The sequence below is a fragment of the Anopheles bellator genome, chromosome 2 (genome assembly GCF_943735745.2).
Source record: "Anopheles bellator chromosome 2, idAnoBellAS_SP24_06.2, whole genome shotgun sequence".
In the NCBI taxonomy this organism is placed as follows: domain Eukaryota; kingdom Metazoa; phylum Arthropoda; class Insecta; order Diptera; family Culicidae; genus Anopheles; species Anopheles bellator.
In genome coordinates this window covers 26,081,515-26,095,697 of record NC_071286.1, presented here as the reverse complement: position 1 = coordinate 26,095,697, position 14,183 = coordinate 26,081,515, and the positions used below count along the sequence as shown (strand labels likewise).

At 51.6% G+C, this 14,183-nt stretch overlaps 2 protein-coding genes across 2 annotated transcripts in view; both read left to right on the top strand.

Moving 5' to 3' along the window:
• The first annotated feature begins 2,291 nt into the window (after positions 1-2,291).
• On the top strand, positions 2,292-3,031 carry LOC131210828 (uncharacterized). The gene is made up of 2 exons (XM_058204124.1): positions 2,292-2,449; positions 2,565-3,031. Exons 1-2 carry the CDS (start codon positions 2,339-2,341, stop codon positions 2,790-2,792), a joined length of 339 nt encoding a protein of 112 aa, XP_058060107.1. The 5' UTR covers positions 2,292-2,338; the 3' UTR covers positions 2,793-3,031.
• A 7,133-nt stretch (positions 3,032-10,164) lies between these two features.
• Positions 10,165-14,183, top strand: part of LOC131210858 (uncharacterized) — a 12,915-nt gene continuing 8,896 nt past the window's right edge. Inside the window, exon 1 of the mRNA XM_058204164.1 lies at positions 10,165-10,252. Coding sequence (XP_058060147.1) covers positions 10,165-10,252 — 88 coding nt within the window. The remainder of the gene's footprint in view (positions 10,253-14,183) is intronic.

The following is a 14,183-nucleotide window of genomic DNA, read 5'->3' as shown; positions in this document are numbered from 1 at the left end:
AGTTTGCCCCACTTGGGATCACCGAATCGATTCCTGGTCATATTTTAAATCGAATCGAAAAAATCTTGCTTTTTATGCATAACGATATGCCAAATTATGAGGGCTTCCTGTTGACCCTGTGCAGTGAAATTATCATTCCAATAAAGATAAACTTGGATAAAGATCTTTTGGGTCATCCTGAAAATATCCTTAAAGAATTATTTCAATCAAATTTAAATATAAAATTTCCTTAACGGAATAATTAAAAGAATCGCTAACTAAGCCGTTGGCCAATAGACAATGATGAGTTGATAAACCTTTCCCACAACATTCGATTATGTTATTGAGCAAAATATCTAAAACTGCACCAGAGCAGCCTTCAGAAGCAACCCTGGAACACACTCGACTGTGACACAGTTTTCACAGCTGCCGTCTGCCGGCAGAAGTGGGTTACCTAAGCCGCACAGACCCTGTGCGTCTTTGTAGCGATAAGTGATGCACCGGCTCACGCCGTGGCTAGTTACTTAATTCATGATCGCACTGATCAGATGTCACGTACCGAACTAGAAGTGAGATCGAAGACGATCTCTACACTCCAACCGGATCGCTTAGTAATTAGAGTCACGTTTCAAGCGTCACCGGCAACCAAACTCCAAACCATCCTGAGCCTGCCATCTCGCGGTTGTGTGTGTTTTTTTTTCTGCAACACCAAGACCTTGATCTTCAAAACGATCGGTAAACAACCTGAAGGCGTTCTGGCGGGGCGTGCTTCCGCGATCGATATTGTTAGACGTCGGTGGATCCACTTGAAACAGCACAGAAACATAACGTCCAGCCCCGTCGAGGGTGACCCTTTTGACCTGGAACTCGATCGGTAGTAAATTTTTATCGGTTGCTCCTTGACCGGAGAAGGAAGTACACGAGTCCGCCCAGTGGGTTGTTGATGTGTTTGTGATCGATCTTGCTTCAACAGCTCCCTTAGCAATTCTCATTCCTTCTCGCTTTATTATCACGGGCAAAAAGGAGTTTGCTCACCGGTAGTCAGGGATGTCGTCCCACGAGCCAGCATCCCTTCCCGCGAGACACGGCGTAACAAACTCTGTCTGGTGAGACCGACTCCACAACTGCTCCATTAGCGCCGGGGAGTCCGATGCCTCCGCGGTGGGTGCTAGTTCCCTGCGCCGCGCACGCCCGAGACGGTGGTGATCGTGTGTGCGGGGCACACGCGCGTGCGCCCGCCAAAAGGAAGGACTGACTGACGATCCGGTTCGTTCGACTAGGCCAGTCGGGCGGCGATATATAAGAACGCGACCCGTTTTCTAGTCGACAGTTTAGTACGAGTAGCTTCCAGTTACAGAGCCATTCCAACCGCAGCACCGTTGCAACCGCAACCAACTCCGCAGCCAACAGGTGAGTGAGTGCTCGTGTGTGGATTTGTTTACGGAACAGAATGAAAAATGAGAGTGCACGATAGGGCGAGATACGCAAAGCACTAGTGGGGCTGGAATGGGTGCACAACAAAAGACATCAACAGTGCGGCAAGTGACGAACGTTTCGGAAGAGAAGTGAATAGACAGGATTTGCATTTGTGATAAGATGGCGACTCGCTTCACTGACCACGCGCTGGCGGCGGTGTCTCCGGCCTAGAGAAAAACTGGAATTGAATCACTAAGTAACGCATCGCCTTGAAGATAATATAACCGCAAGAAAGCGAATGCAAAGCCGAATGGGTGCCGCACTGGTGCCCTTTTCAGCGCCATGCACGTATTCGTGGCGCCCGATGCCGTCCGGTGCCCTTGACCACAGAATGCAATTACAATAAATAGTGCAGCCCTCCCCCCTTCGAGAGGGTGGAAAGGTAGTTTTTTCCTGCGGGAATTGAGAACGCGCTGTGTTTTTGTGGCGTTTATCACTTCCCATGCGTTACGCGGTCATCACCGGACAGTGGGCTGCGCGGCCAGTGGCCAGTGCGGTACTCCTAAGCATTGCGCAACCCCCCGTTGCAACTAAGCGCACCACGAGCGTCTTGTTACATAAATCGGGGTTTCTCTTCCAGCTGCAATTGCTGTCTGGCGACGGCTTCTGGCCGCTGCTGACCACGGTGTTTGGTTCGCAGCGTGCAGTTATGCTTTTTTTTCGTATTTAGAGAAAACAAGAAAGCCCCAAATGCATCGTACGGCACATGCCGCACATCGAGAGGGTTACATCACCCGTGCTCCCCCTCCCCAAAAGATCGGCCTATCGCTCGGGATGCCCAATAAATTCCGAAGAAAGTGAAACTAATCCCGGCCGGTGCCGGGCCGGTCCTCGGCCGGTTTCGGTTGCAATCGTTTAATGTTCTTTCCATTCCGCTGCAGCCATGAACCGCATCATCGTTGCTGTCGCCGCCCTGTTTGCCTGCGCCTCGGCCCAGGTTTACCTGAGCCAGCCGATCGCGCTGGCCCTGCAGCAACCGGCCCCGGTCGGGGAGGTAAGTCTCGCAGGAGCGTACACCCGGAGCGTTACATCACGAAAGAGGGGTTCCCCCCATCGTTTGGTGTTGGAATCCGTTTTTCTATAATCTCTCCCTGCTCCCTATCTGTCAGTCGTCACTCGCGCACCCGGCCGTGGTGGAGAACGCACTGCACGAGGCCCAGTACCCGGACGAGTTCCGGAACAACTTCTACAAGAACCCACACATCGCTGAGGCCCTCGCCAAGCACTCGTGGTTCGGCGATAAGGAGATGCCCGTGTTCGAGCGGCAAGCCGACAAGATTCCGCGCGATCGTATTGCGAAGATTTTCAAGAACGCCGGCTTCGTGCGCAGGCGTTAAGCAGACCGCCGATGCTGATGTCGATTGGCGGTTGGCAGTACAATGATCACCGGACCTCATCGGTCGGAGGAGATGATCCTTCGCGCTTGTCACGGGACTTTGCTCGACAGGTCACTACTTCCCTTTCTGTGTGTTCCTGAAGCGTGGGCTTTCATGTGAATGCTTGTGATGTTCGTGTCTATTTGCATGTGTACATAGTCGTTAACTTATTGTGCCAATAAAGTATTTATTTACGATTACCGTTACGAAAATGTTTCAGATTTTTCGGTATTGTTCAATGTTCGAAGAAGATGACGAATCGTTAAGATGTCTAATAGACTGATATTTTTTAAATCATTGATCTCCACTAGTCTAGCGATATGAAAAGAAAGTCAATTTCGTGTCATAAATAAAGAAAATGAAACGCAAAGAAAGTCACTTAAAAAGGAAATAAAGAAAGGATCGAGTTCAAACTTCCACCATTAAGGAAATCATGAGCATTATGCTCACAATACTTAAATACAATATTTCCGAGCCCAACTAGTCAACAAGTAGCAGATTTACTCTCCCCATCCTGTTACAACCACCGAGTGGCCTTGGGCTGCAACATAACCAATGTAAATCTGCGCAAAGACAAATAAATAATAAAACAGACAAACAACAACAAACTGACAAACAAATAGCACATCTATAAACATAAATAATAAGCAGACGTAACATGTGTAGTAGAGGGGTTTACATTTGGTCAAATCTCTTGTCAAAAATATTCCGATTATTGCCTAATGCGTTGGGATTGTTCACCGCCACAAAGTTTTATAAAAATAATTCGAAGCAAAAAGGAAAACCCTATTTCGAATACGTTGTAATAATATATTCCATTGAGGATTATCCTACTTTAGCTGCTTTGAATGCCAATTTTAGCAGCGTTGAAGTAGCGCTCGTCGTGGGATTTCTTGAAATGTGTCACGAAGCGTTGCTATCAAATGTCTCGGGAAGCGTTTCTCACTCGATTAAGCGTTTCGAAGGGCGTCGAGATTGGCCAATCCTTCGATTCCGTTTTAAGTGTAATCGACTTGCGAGTTACAACTTGGGAGGAAAAGGCATATTACAAAGAAATCAGATTATAGCCCGGGCATTTATTGCGTTCGTTTCCCGTTATATTCGTTATGTTAATATTATGTTCGCCATTGATGGTCGCCATATTATGCTCGCCATGCCACACGCTGCTGCGTGTGCCCCGTTCCCGTTGTGAATCCATTGTTCCCCTCGCAAATTAGCTGCCAACATCGATCCTTAGTTTACTGGTGAGTTTTTGTGGTCCATGACCAACACCCCCCGCGCCAATGCAGTCCACAGATCGCTTTGTCACAATCTGTCGCTTAGTCAAACTTCCGGTGTCATCGGTGGCCGCCGGAATGGGTGGCAAGCACATAGCGGTAAACACACGATTTCCACCGGCATCTGCGGCGTGTGCGACATGCATACCAATAGCCTACAAGCCCGGGGACCACCGTTTCCGGTATATCTTGTTTCCCGCTACACCACCACCGTAAGCCCATCGGCCCCGCTCCCGCGCTTCGCATCGCTGGCCAACTGCGCCATTCGCACGATGACGTAAATCCGAGTCCACGGAGTTCGCCTACGCGAACTACGACGTGTGAGGCTGATTCCGCCTTACATGTCCATGTGTGCGCGTGTGTCCCGGTCGGTGTTGGCGGTTCAATGTTACGCTGCCCGGCGAACGGTGGGCCTCGGAGGGCGCGGAGCATTCAAACGCAGCCCAACCGGTCCGGTGTGTGGCTTGGTGTTAGTGCCGCCATCGGCCACCCCCCACTGTTTGTTGTCACTTGCAGACACCCGCACAGACCACCTTCGCCGTATATCCCTGTCACTCTCCGTCTCTCTTACACGGTCTATGACTAAGGACCCCCGGCGCCTGGAACGGCAAAAAAGGACTTTACTCTAGGGCAAGGGTAACACACCAAGCAAAAAAACCAGGGAGTATCGTGCAACCCATTCAAGTTCATGGCTGTCGGATGACCCCTGCTCCGCGACTCCGAGCCGCGCCGGACACTCCCCCATGCACCGTCCGGATCGAATGACGTGCGGACGATGCAACTGCACGGAGCCGCGCATTGGTTCGAACCGGCTGGGCTCGATGGCTCCAGGGCAGTCCGTTGCATTGTGTCCTGGTGTGTAGAGGTGTTCCTTGGTCGTGCGTGTCCTTGCACGACGCGGTTACGCGCGATTTCCTTTCACCGACAGCAAATCAGAGGCCACCTGGAGCAGGGCAAAAGGTGAGAAAGGCGTTTCGCTTCATTGAGGGACAGAGGCGCAAAAAGGTGACTTGATCTGTGGTTTGACCAGCGGCGATGGAGATGGCCAATGGGTGGCCAACGTGACCACCGCTGAGGGGGGCACAAAGCACCCTCCGGGCCACGAGCCAGGGCCGGTAGTCGGGTTTTTCCACGAACCCATCATCCATCGCCAGCCGATTCGAGGAAAACGTTGATGATCCTCGTCGTGTTGTTTTCTTCCTTGTATTTTTCGCATACCGGGCAGGGTGCAATCCTGCTTCATTATCTGCGGGGTGTGTGACGGGGGGAAGTGCGGAGAGTTACTCGCGTAGAATGAAACGCGCGCCGCACCGTGCCGCAGCCGGTGCCCTTCTTTCTGTGGGCTTTCTAAAGTTGTATCCTTTTTTATTTTTTTTGCCAATAAGTATTAGTGAATGGATGAGAGAGCGAGAGAGAGAGAGAGAGAGAGAGAGAGAGAGAGAAGCAGAGAGAGAAGTTAGAACCGCCAAGGAGGGACGGGATTCGGGAGTCGAACGGTTCGGGCGAGGAACACCGAGCGAGAAGGATAATTTATATTGGCGATGTGTTGAGAATGGAAAGCGGCCGGAGTGCCCGATGGCGCATGTGCCACCCGCGTTCCGGTTCGGCGAGAGACCCGATACACCAACACCAACAGCTTCCGGCGGTGCTTCCGAATGAATCGCTCCGGATGCTTACCGAGTGAACTCGGGGTCCCAACACTTCAGGCCAGCGGCTTTTGACGCATTTCGTACATGGTTTGCTGCTCCTTCTCTCTCTCTCTCTCTCCGTATGTCTTTCTCTCTCTGACTGTGATAAGGTAAGGGCTCTCGGTGTCCAATGACGCTCCGCGATGTCCAGGGTGATCAGTTGAAAGGTCCGTTCGGTTGATGACAATCGACGACGCTAACACTAGGGGAAAATAGTACAGTGCATTGCGATGCTCTTTCGGTAACATCTAAGTGGTCGGAACGCAAGTGCACCGGGTGTAAGAGGACACAGAATTACTGTAGTTAACAGTTGTAAGTGTGCCGAAGTTGTTGAATGATCTTCTTGCGAAACCTTAAAATTATATTGTTAAATTAAAGGCAAGAAAGACAATCTTATTAAAGGCAGCCTTCGACAGAACAAAATAGAAAGCAAACGCCTCGTATTAGAAATGGAACCACGAAACGCAATAAGGAACCGAGTGGATGGGCTTTACCAAACTTTGAGTCACAGCTTCGATCCAGCAGCTGGTGCCGGGCCACGGAAGTGAGGCTCTCCACCAACGCGAGGGCTGTGACGTTGGTTGTGACGGGTTATTCTTGAACTCGCGCGGAAAACCTACGGGGCGGCCGGGCGGCGAGCAGGCGGGTTGTGATAACGATGTAACGTTATCTAATCGTTTGGGCATGCGTGCGTCGGACCGGGTACGAGCGGCTGTTTACATGTGACCCCCCGAAGGCGAAGCACTAGTGGACGTGAAAAATGCCGTTTCCCGTGTTTTATTCGAACATTGTTGTTTGCGTTCGATTTTTTGGGTTTTGGTGATTGCTCTTTCATTTGACTTGATCCACTTCGTTCGTCACGCGTAAGGAGCTCCTTTGTTGTTTATTCTTTGCAAATTTTACATACATACAATACATTGGCATTTCTTTAAAAGAAGTTTTAAGATTTCATTGCAAAACATTGGTGCAAAATTGTGCTAAGTGCCCTTACTGCCATCGCCAATGGAGGCGCCTGGTAGCAGATATCATGCAAATGGAGGCGCCTAGTGTTCGGTACTAATTTTGTGACGAGAATCCATTAATTTTTGTCCAAATACGTTGAAACTCCTGAAAAGATTAATTTAGACAAGGAAAAGCCATATTTTACATCCATTCAGTGGCTTCACAACAATTGACGGAGAGAAGTAAACACAACCTGGCTGTGGACCATAATCGGAGGCGATCAACGCTTGCTACGCACACTAATGCAGGCGAGTGCGAGAATGAATGTAGCAGGCGATGCCAGTGGCAGCGGTTCATTTCATTCAAGCTTTCATTGGCACACTAAACCCACAAGCCAAATGGCACCTTTGTCTTTCTATCTTTGGCTCTCTCTCTCTCTCTCGGCCTCCCTTTCACATTCAATCCAACCCAAAAAGGGGGCCGTTAGTGAGAAAGAACGAATGAGTAGATTGCGAAAACGAGAAAGGCTACAGCATTTGGAGGGATAGAAATATAGATCAAGCATTAGCAAGACAGTGAGAGAGAGAGCGATAAAACGTTCGGACCGAAAAGATGCCTTCCCGAAAAAGGAAGGCCCCGGGGTCGGTTCATTCATTCACAAAAACGAAATGGCGCACACATCGAACCACCCTGAACACGTCATAAAACTCGACGAGAGCTCCGTTCGGATGAACCCGGGACGACGGGACGGATCCGATGGTGACGTACCCGATCCGCGCTCGGTCGGTTTTCAGAAGGGTTTTCACATCGGAGCGCAACGGCCACCGACGCTCGCTCGGCAGCACGACGCTGGTGACGACGGTTTTCCGGTGGCGAGGCCTGCCAAGCCAAAGGGACCCATACCCGCTCCTGCGCTCACCCAACGCACACACGCATACACGTGTACACAACAACGTCCCCAACACAACACGGTGTAAGTGTGCGGTGCAGTTTAACCCCTTTGAAGTGTGCCACGAACGTTCCTGGTTCCTGTTACCTGCCAGTCCATTTCCGAGCATTTGGAGAGTGACTCCATTTTCTATTGTGTCGATTGTTTCCGCTTCTTTTCGTATCTGTGACGAAAGTGTCCGCGAAACAAACGCGTTCCCGCCCGAATGCTGGTGTGCGTGTCGGCTGCGGCTGCGTTCCTTCGCGCTGTGTCCGTACTGCAACGTTTCGTGGTGTGCGTAAGCCAACGAGGGGGGAGCTAGCGAAAAAATGGGGCCATCAAACGTCGAGTGCTCGGAGCGCGATTTCGCCTATTGGCATCCTGTGCATCCTGCACGGATAATAGGTTGGCAGGATAACTGGAAGCACTCCCGGACCCCTCTGTACGGCACACCGTTGGGTTTCGCAGTGCCAGTGTGGCGTTGGTCCTGGTTTGCTGCCTCGACCTACATCCAGGAGACGCAAAGTGGCAGCAAACAAGCGATTCGTACGCGTGTATGTGAGTGTATCGGTGCAGCTCGGTGTGTTGCAGCGCACTAAAGGAACGCACGAACAAACTACATCCACTCAATGGTCGCCAGCAACCGTTTTTTGTGTGCTAACAAAGCAGAAACCTCTGTTGGTTTCCAGGATCAAGTCGCCTACGACAACGACGACTTTCAATCGCCTGTGTTACAGTGAGCGAAAAAGTGTACGAACGAACGGATTGCCCCATTTAGTAATTGCCCCCCCCTTCTAGTGCGTATGACATTGGCGTTTACGGGTGTGTGCGTGCCCAGTATCTGTTCGGTGTCCCGCGTCCGCGTCAGTGTGCGTGCGGAAGGCACAGCGATGAACGGTACGGAGTGAAAAAAGGACTGCTGCGACCGGAGCGTCGTTTGAAATGTTTCATCGACTGGCCTGGACACTGGGCTGGAATTTCTTTCCCCCTTCGCCGACGGATTGAGGGACCAAGGAGCACCGTTTGCGGTGCATTCGGTGCGAAACGGGGCTGCAGCTGTGCTGCGTTGATTGCGTCCGCAGTAGCGCCTGTGTTCGGACACGGTGCGCGTGTGGTAGTGGTGTGGTTCACACCGCCTGACGTCTCCTATCTGACGAGCTTTTTTGTCTGCTAGTTTGCGTGCGTGTTATTTGTTCCGAATGCATCTCGGCATCTTTTACGGGTCGGGTTGGCTTGGTAGAGTTTGGGTGTTTTTTTTTGTTTGTACCCTGTGCTTAGCCGCTTGGCGCTTTTCCGCATCCTGATTGCTGGGGCGGAGCCAGGCACGCACGAGCCTCACTGTTTGTCTACTGCCACCGTGACGATTGCGGTTGGCTTCGGGCTGCCCACCCAGCAATGATGACCAAAGTCGATTCGCTATTCAAGAAAAGTAAAGGCCAGGCGTACAGCAGCAGCAGCAGCAGTATCCTTAATTCAACCATTTACTGAAGCTCCGGGCACACCGCACAAAGCAGAATCAAGCTTAAGGAGCTTCCGGTATTCGACCCGGCTCGATTCGCGAAGGAATATCAAACGGATTCGGTGCCGTCTTTGGTTTCGCTTCGCACACGTGGCCCGCCCTACGTGACGCGGTCGTCATCGGGGAGCCTGTGTGTGTGGAGGCCACGTGGCGTCATGAAATGGCTTGGTCGGCGGCTTGGAAAGGATTTGCGAAAATCCACCACCCTCAGCAGCTGGCTCCCCCAGCCCACGGGCCCCGGAAGTGGTCCGTTACATTCGCCGACCCAGCCAGCGCGTTCTATTTAATTGTAATTTCTCCTTGTGCTCCGTTTTTAGTGCTCCTTTTTTGCGGCGGTACGTGTGCATTTGAATCTCAGTGAACTCGGCCAAATCGCCGGAACCAAATCGGCACCGGAAACGAAGAAGACCCGCCCGCGGTGGGGTCCTATCTACTGCCTGCCGACGTGAAAGGATGTACGCCAAGTGATTTCGCCGTGTGTGCGCGTGTTTGTGTCCGAATGGAAAAAAAACCGTGGCGTACGCCATCATCTCCAGGCGCGCACCACCCTCGTGTAGTTGCCGATTTGCATATTATGATTTAATGGTCACGATAATAATCATGAAACCACGAGCGAAGCAGATAACGGCACCGTTGAAGCACCGAAAATGGCAACCCCAGCCACCCCAGTGGAGCCCCACTAGCGGCGCACATTAGTGCCCCCCCCCCTCCCCGGTGGCTCCCATCCCGAGTGATAGAGTAAGCGTGGAAAACATTGATTTTCCTGCCATTCCGGAAGTCCCCGGAAGGTAGGTGCCCGCGACCAACCGACGATCAGCGGGCGGCAGAAACGGGGCCCCAATGGGAACCGGGTGGAGGCTCTGAGAGAGAAAGACCGAAATCGACAGCACAACAGAGCACACAGCCCGTTGGGCCGTTGAACGACCACTCGCCCCTTTCGCCCGCTGGACCACCGGACCGGCGCTGGACCCGGAAGCTGATGGGCACCCTAACGTCGTCCGCCTCCTCGATCGCACCCCCCAGCTTCCCGCTAGCGAAGACGAAACTGCGAGGCCCCAGCTATGAGGGTAAGTCGAACGGGGGGGGCCCAGATCGATCGGCGTTCATTTGCCAAATTGAAAAGCATGCGTCCTGGGCGATTATCACGCCGGGCGTCGATTTGTTTCATTCCCACCCGGGGCCCGTCCGGGACCGAGGCGCAATAAAATCCTTTCATTACGTCCAGAGCTTGCCGCAAAAAGGGTAGTTCCACCGCCCTCGGCAACCACCCGTTCCGATTTCGCGATTCCGGAGCAAATCTACGGGAAAACCGAGTCCGACGAGGGTGTGATAAATAAATTGATTCCGCAGCAATTATAACAGCGAGCGGGGGGGCCGGTTCCGGTGCCCATTAACTCGAGGAGTCCGAGGGTCCTCCGATCTTCGGGCGTTTTATGGGCCACCAATAAAATTGGACGCGCGGCATCGAAAAAGCAGGGCTGGTTAATGTAATGGCTGATTGGAGTCACTTATTAACCGATCATTCCGGGCGCTTCCGCACTCCACCGGAAGGCAGCACGTGGCGTGGCATCTGGTGACCGTTGTGGGGTTTCTTGTGGCCAGACGGCCGACCGGCCGGCTACGCCACGCCGATGACGCAAGGGTCTCTGCCGTTGAGTGGACCGATTTTCGTTCTCCATCTGCCACAAATCAGTGGCGGACGGGTGACGGCCGCAGCAACGGCAGTGGCACATGAAAGACAGTCCACTACGTCGGGGTCTGGCAGCAGCCTTCGAAGGCGCCAGCGATCAGTCGGACGGAGCATATCGATGTGTCTGCCGACGCCGCCGCCAATGCTGATGGTTGGCTCCAGTCAGACCAGAACCGTGTCTAGTCCGTGCCGCAGCGATGGCGAGGAACGTCTTCTATTTATTTATTTTATGCTTGACTTTGGGATGTTTTATCCTTTTTCTACTCTCACTCTCTTTCTCTCTCTCTCTCTCTCGAGTCAGGACCTTTTTTGCGGGGCAAGAGTTCAAACGATTGGCACGAGAAAGAGACAGCAGCCAGGCAATACGATTTCCAGTGATTAGCCTGGCCGTGGTTCCACCTTCGGGGGGCAAGCGGCGATGGTGGGTTGGGTGGTGTTTTCACACCATCGTGCAGGCCCACGCGTACGAAACCGCCGCCCGGTAACTGATGCCACTGCCATTTACTTAATACCAATCTATGCTACGTCTTAGCTCGTGCCGGACCACCTTGTAAAGTGGCCCAGGGAAAGACGAGGCAGGACGAAACCGCATCTCGTGGAAGCAAATGACGCTGCTCCGGAGAAACCCATTGGCAGCCCACGGCACTCCGGAGCCCACTGTACGCCGCGCTTTTTCCGAGCTAACGAGGCCATTGGTAGCCACCAGCGATGGGTCGGTGGGCAGCTTTATGGTGTCGGCGAGTGGGCGAGTTGGCCATTCCGCTTCCGAAGGCGTTCCGGAATGGCGGGCCAACGCCACCGGAAGGCCAACCAAAACCGACCGGCCACGAATGACCTTTGGCCGGGCGGCGTGGAAACCTTTTTTCTGCGGAGTTCTGCAAGCCCCGCTCGCTGTAAGCCGTTTCCGCAAACGGTGTCGGATGAGATAAATCGGACGAAAATGTAAAAATTAGCCGACGACGCCTTCGGGTAACCTTTGGCCCGGGAAACGTTGACAGTCTTGACGCCTACCTTTCGGGTCGCTGTCAGTTGACAGAAACCCTTTTTCAATAAATGATTGCCCCCGCGAAACGGCCAACCGGTATCATCCTTTTCTGTGGCAAACACCGGGTGCTGAGGCTTTTATTGGCACCCTTTTTGGAACTTTGGCCGCCGAGTTTGAAGGAGCGCGAACAGCCAAAAGTTTCAATGGAGGAGGCCGACGATTTGGCATTACGAAAGTGTCCTCAATTTTTCGGGTGTGTCGTCCACGGAAGGCGAATGTTTTCCCAAAAACCGCAACTATTGAGATTCCTTTTCCCAACTATTGAGATTCCGACAATGTGTGCTAATTTGTTTAAAGGAAGAAATATTTCTATCATATCTCCGTTAGTTGTTAATGTGTCGGACCGTTTTTATATGTTTTTCTGTTATAAACCATTCCATATGTAAATCTTTGGAAAAAAAGTTCAACACCAAACTTGTGTTTATATAGTACTAATCGACCACTGATACTCTAGAATGTCCGTAATTGCACACTCACCACCGCTAAGCCACCGAATTTCTTACAAGACATCTGAATAAATTTGACCTCAAAGCCAAACTATTAGGTTGTTTCAGCAATACGGATCGATTGCCGAGAAATTCGATTTAATGTTATCTTAGCTTGTGATTTAATCAAACTTTTGGTTAATATTTCAGCTTCACCATTCGAATCAATTTCTTGAGCAATTTGAATGTAACGAGCACAATATCCGAGCACAATGGTCTTTGCTTCCTTTTATGTTATCGTTACTGCTATTTAATACTTTTACTCTAACCACTCAGGTAATTTGATTCCACAAAACAATAGTAGGTAATAATCAGAAGCGGGAAATGTTGGAACTCGTTCGTCCATTCCATTGTTATCCTCCATCGCTATGTTTTGTGTTGCGTGTGGGAAACACCCGCTAAAAGCAAGCAACATTTTATTTTGAAACATTAATTAGGGGCACATAAAGAGGAGCCCACTTTTGGAGCATTACGGGAAAGGTAAAACTGTAAGGGATCTTGAACCTTCTACAACGCACTCATTTATCAACAATTCATACGTCATCGCCGTGTGGCTTCAATTTGTTGCCTAATTTTGCCTAAACGCTCAGCCCAACGGATAGCCGGATGTCGGACGTGTTAGTTGAGGTCCTCACCTCACCCGGAACAGCAGTCCATTACAGTGTAAGGTCTAAAAGCGGATCTCTCTCTCTCTCTCTCTCTCGGCCTAGGACCAACCTTTCAGGGCTCAGGGATTCATCTTTATTCATTCCCCAGCCCACCTTTAACACGGCACGGAACTTTCGCGGGAAGGCAGCTTTCCCGGGCGGCTCCCGGCAGCGCCGAATTAATATTCATCCCCGCAAAGCCAATCACTATTCATAGTCGGTTTTATTTTAATAGTCCACCCCGCCCGAGCGGACCCCGAACGGGCAAGAAGGCGGAGATCAGAGGACGATGATGCTGCCACGATGGTTCGGTGGTCAGTTCGGAATTAATTTGCCATCGTCCGGAGACCAAAAACGAGCGAATACAATTAACAAGTCGTTAACGTAGTCGGAGGGTAAAATGTGGTGTTGCGCTTGCCGCCGGCCGCCGGGGATTGATCTCTTTGGAGGCGGCGGATCTTGCCTTGGGTAGTGAGTCCTGCGAACTAACTTGGGCGGAAACGGAACACAGAACAAATGAGCACCGCACCGAACTGGGTTCCCTGGGTAGCCCTTGTTCGGAAACGACCGAGAAAATGGATCATGAATGGGTTGCACCAGGACAGAGGAACGGAAAGTAGAAGCTAACTGCTGCAACGACACAGGCCAACGAGCCAAACGATTGATTGATTGGTTTCCCAACCTGCGAACACCAATTGGTGCGATTTATTTTGAGCTGGCACCGTTTGCTGGGCTCCGAACCCGAAGCTCCTTCCCGAAGGTTCACCGGCACCGGAACGGCAACGCTGGGAGTGGGGCTAATTAAACTGCAGCAAACATTGTTCTTTCCGCAAAATTACAAAACCCCCCCCAATCCCTCTATGTGCTAGGCCAACTTTGCACTCGGCAAGGACTTCGCAAGGACCGAGCTTCGCGGCAGTCAGTACAGTGCACAGTCGTTGCGGTAAATTCGTTCCGTCGTCTTTCGACCGGCGAACTCTTATTATAGCGCTGGCCTCCAGACCACAGCCAACCACACATACACGCCAGGAGGCGAGGCCGAAAGGAACACGCGCCCCGTTCCGTGTCTTGAAAACGGCGCGTAGAGTTTCGGAAAATTTATCGACCAAATGCACCAGATTGTGCCTAAAT

Excerpts from the sequence above, each read along its gene's own strand:
- LOC131210828 (XM_058204124.1), top strand. The coding sequence starts at position 2,339 with ATGAACCGCATCATCGTTGCTGTCGCCGCCCTGTTTGCCTGCGCCTCG. Across the intron at positions 2,450-2,564 it reads AACCGGCCCCGGTCGGGGAG|TCGTCACTCGCGCACCCGGC; the intron begins GTAAGTCTCGCA and ends CCTATCTGTCAG.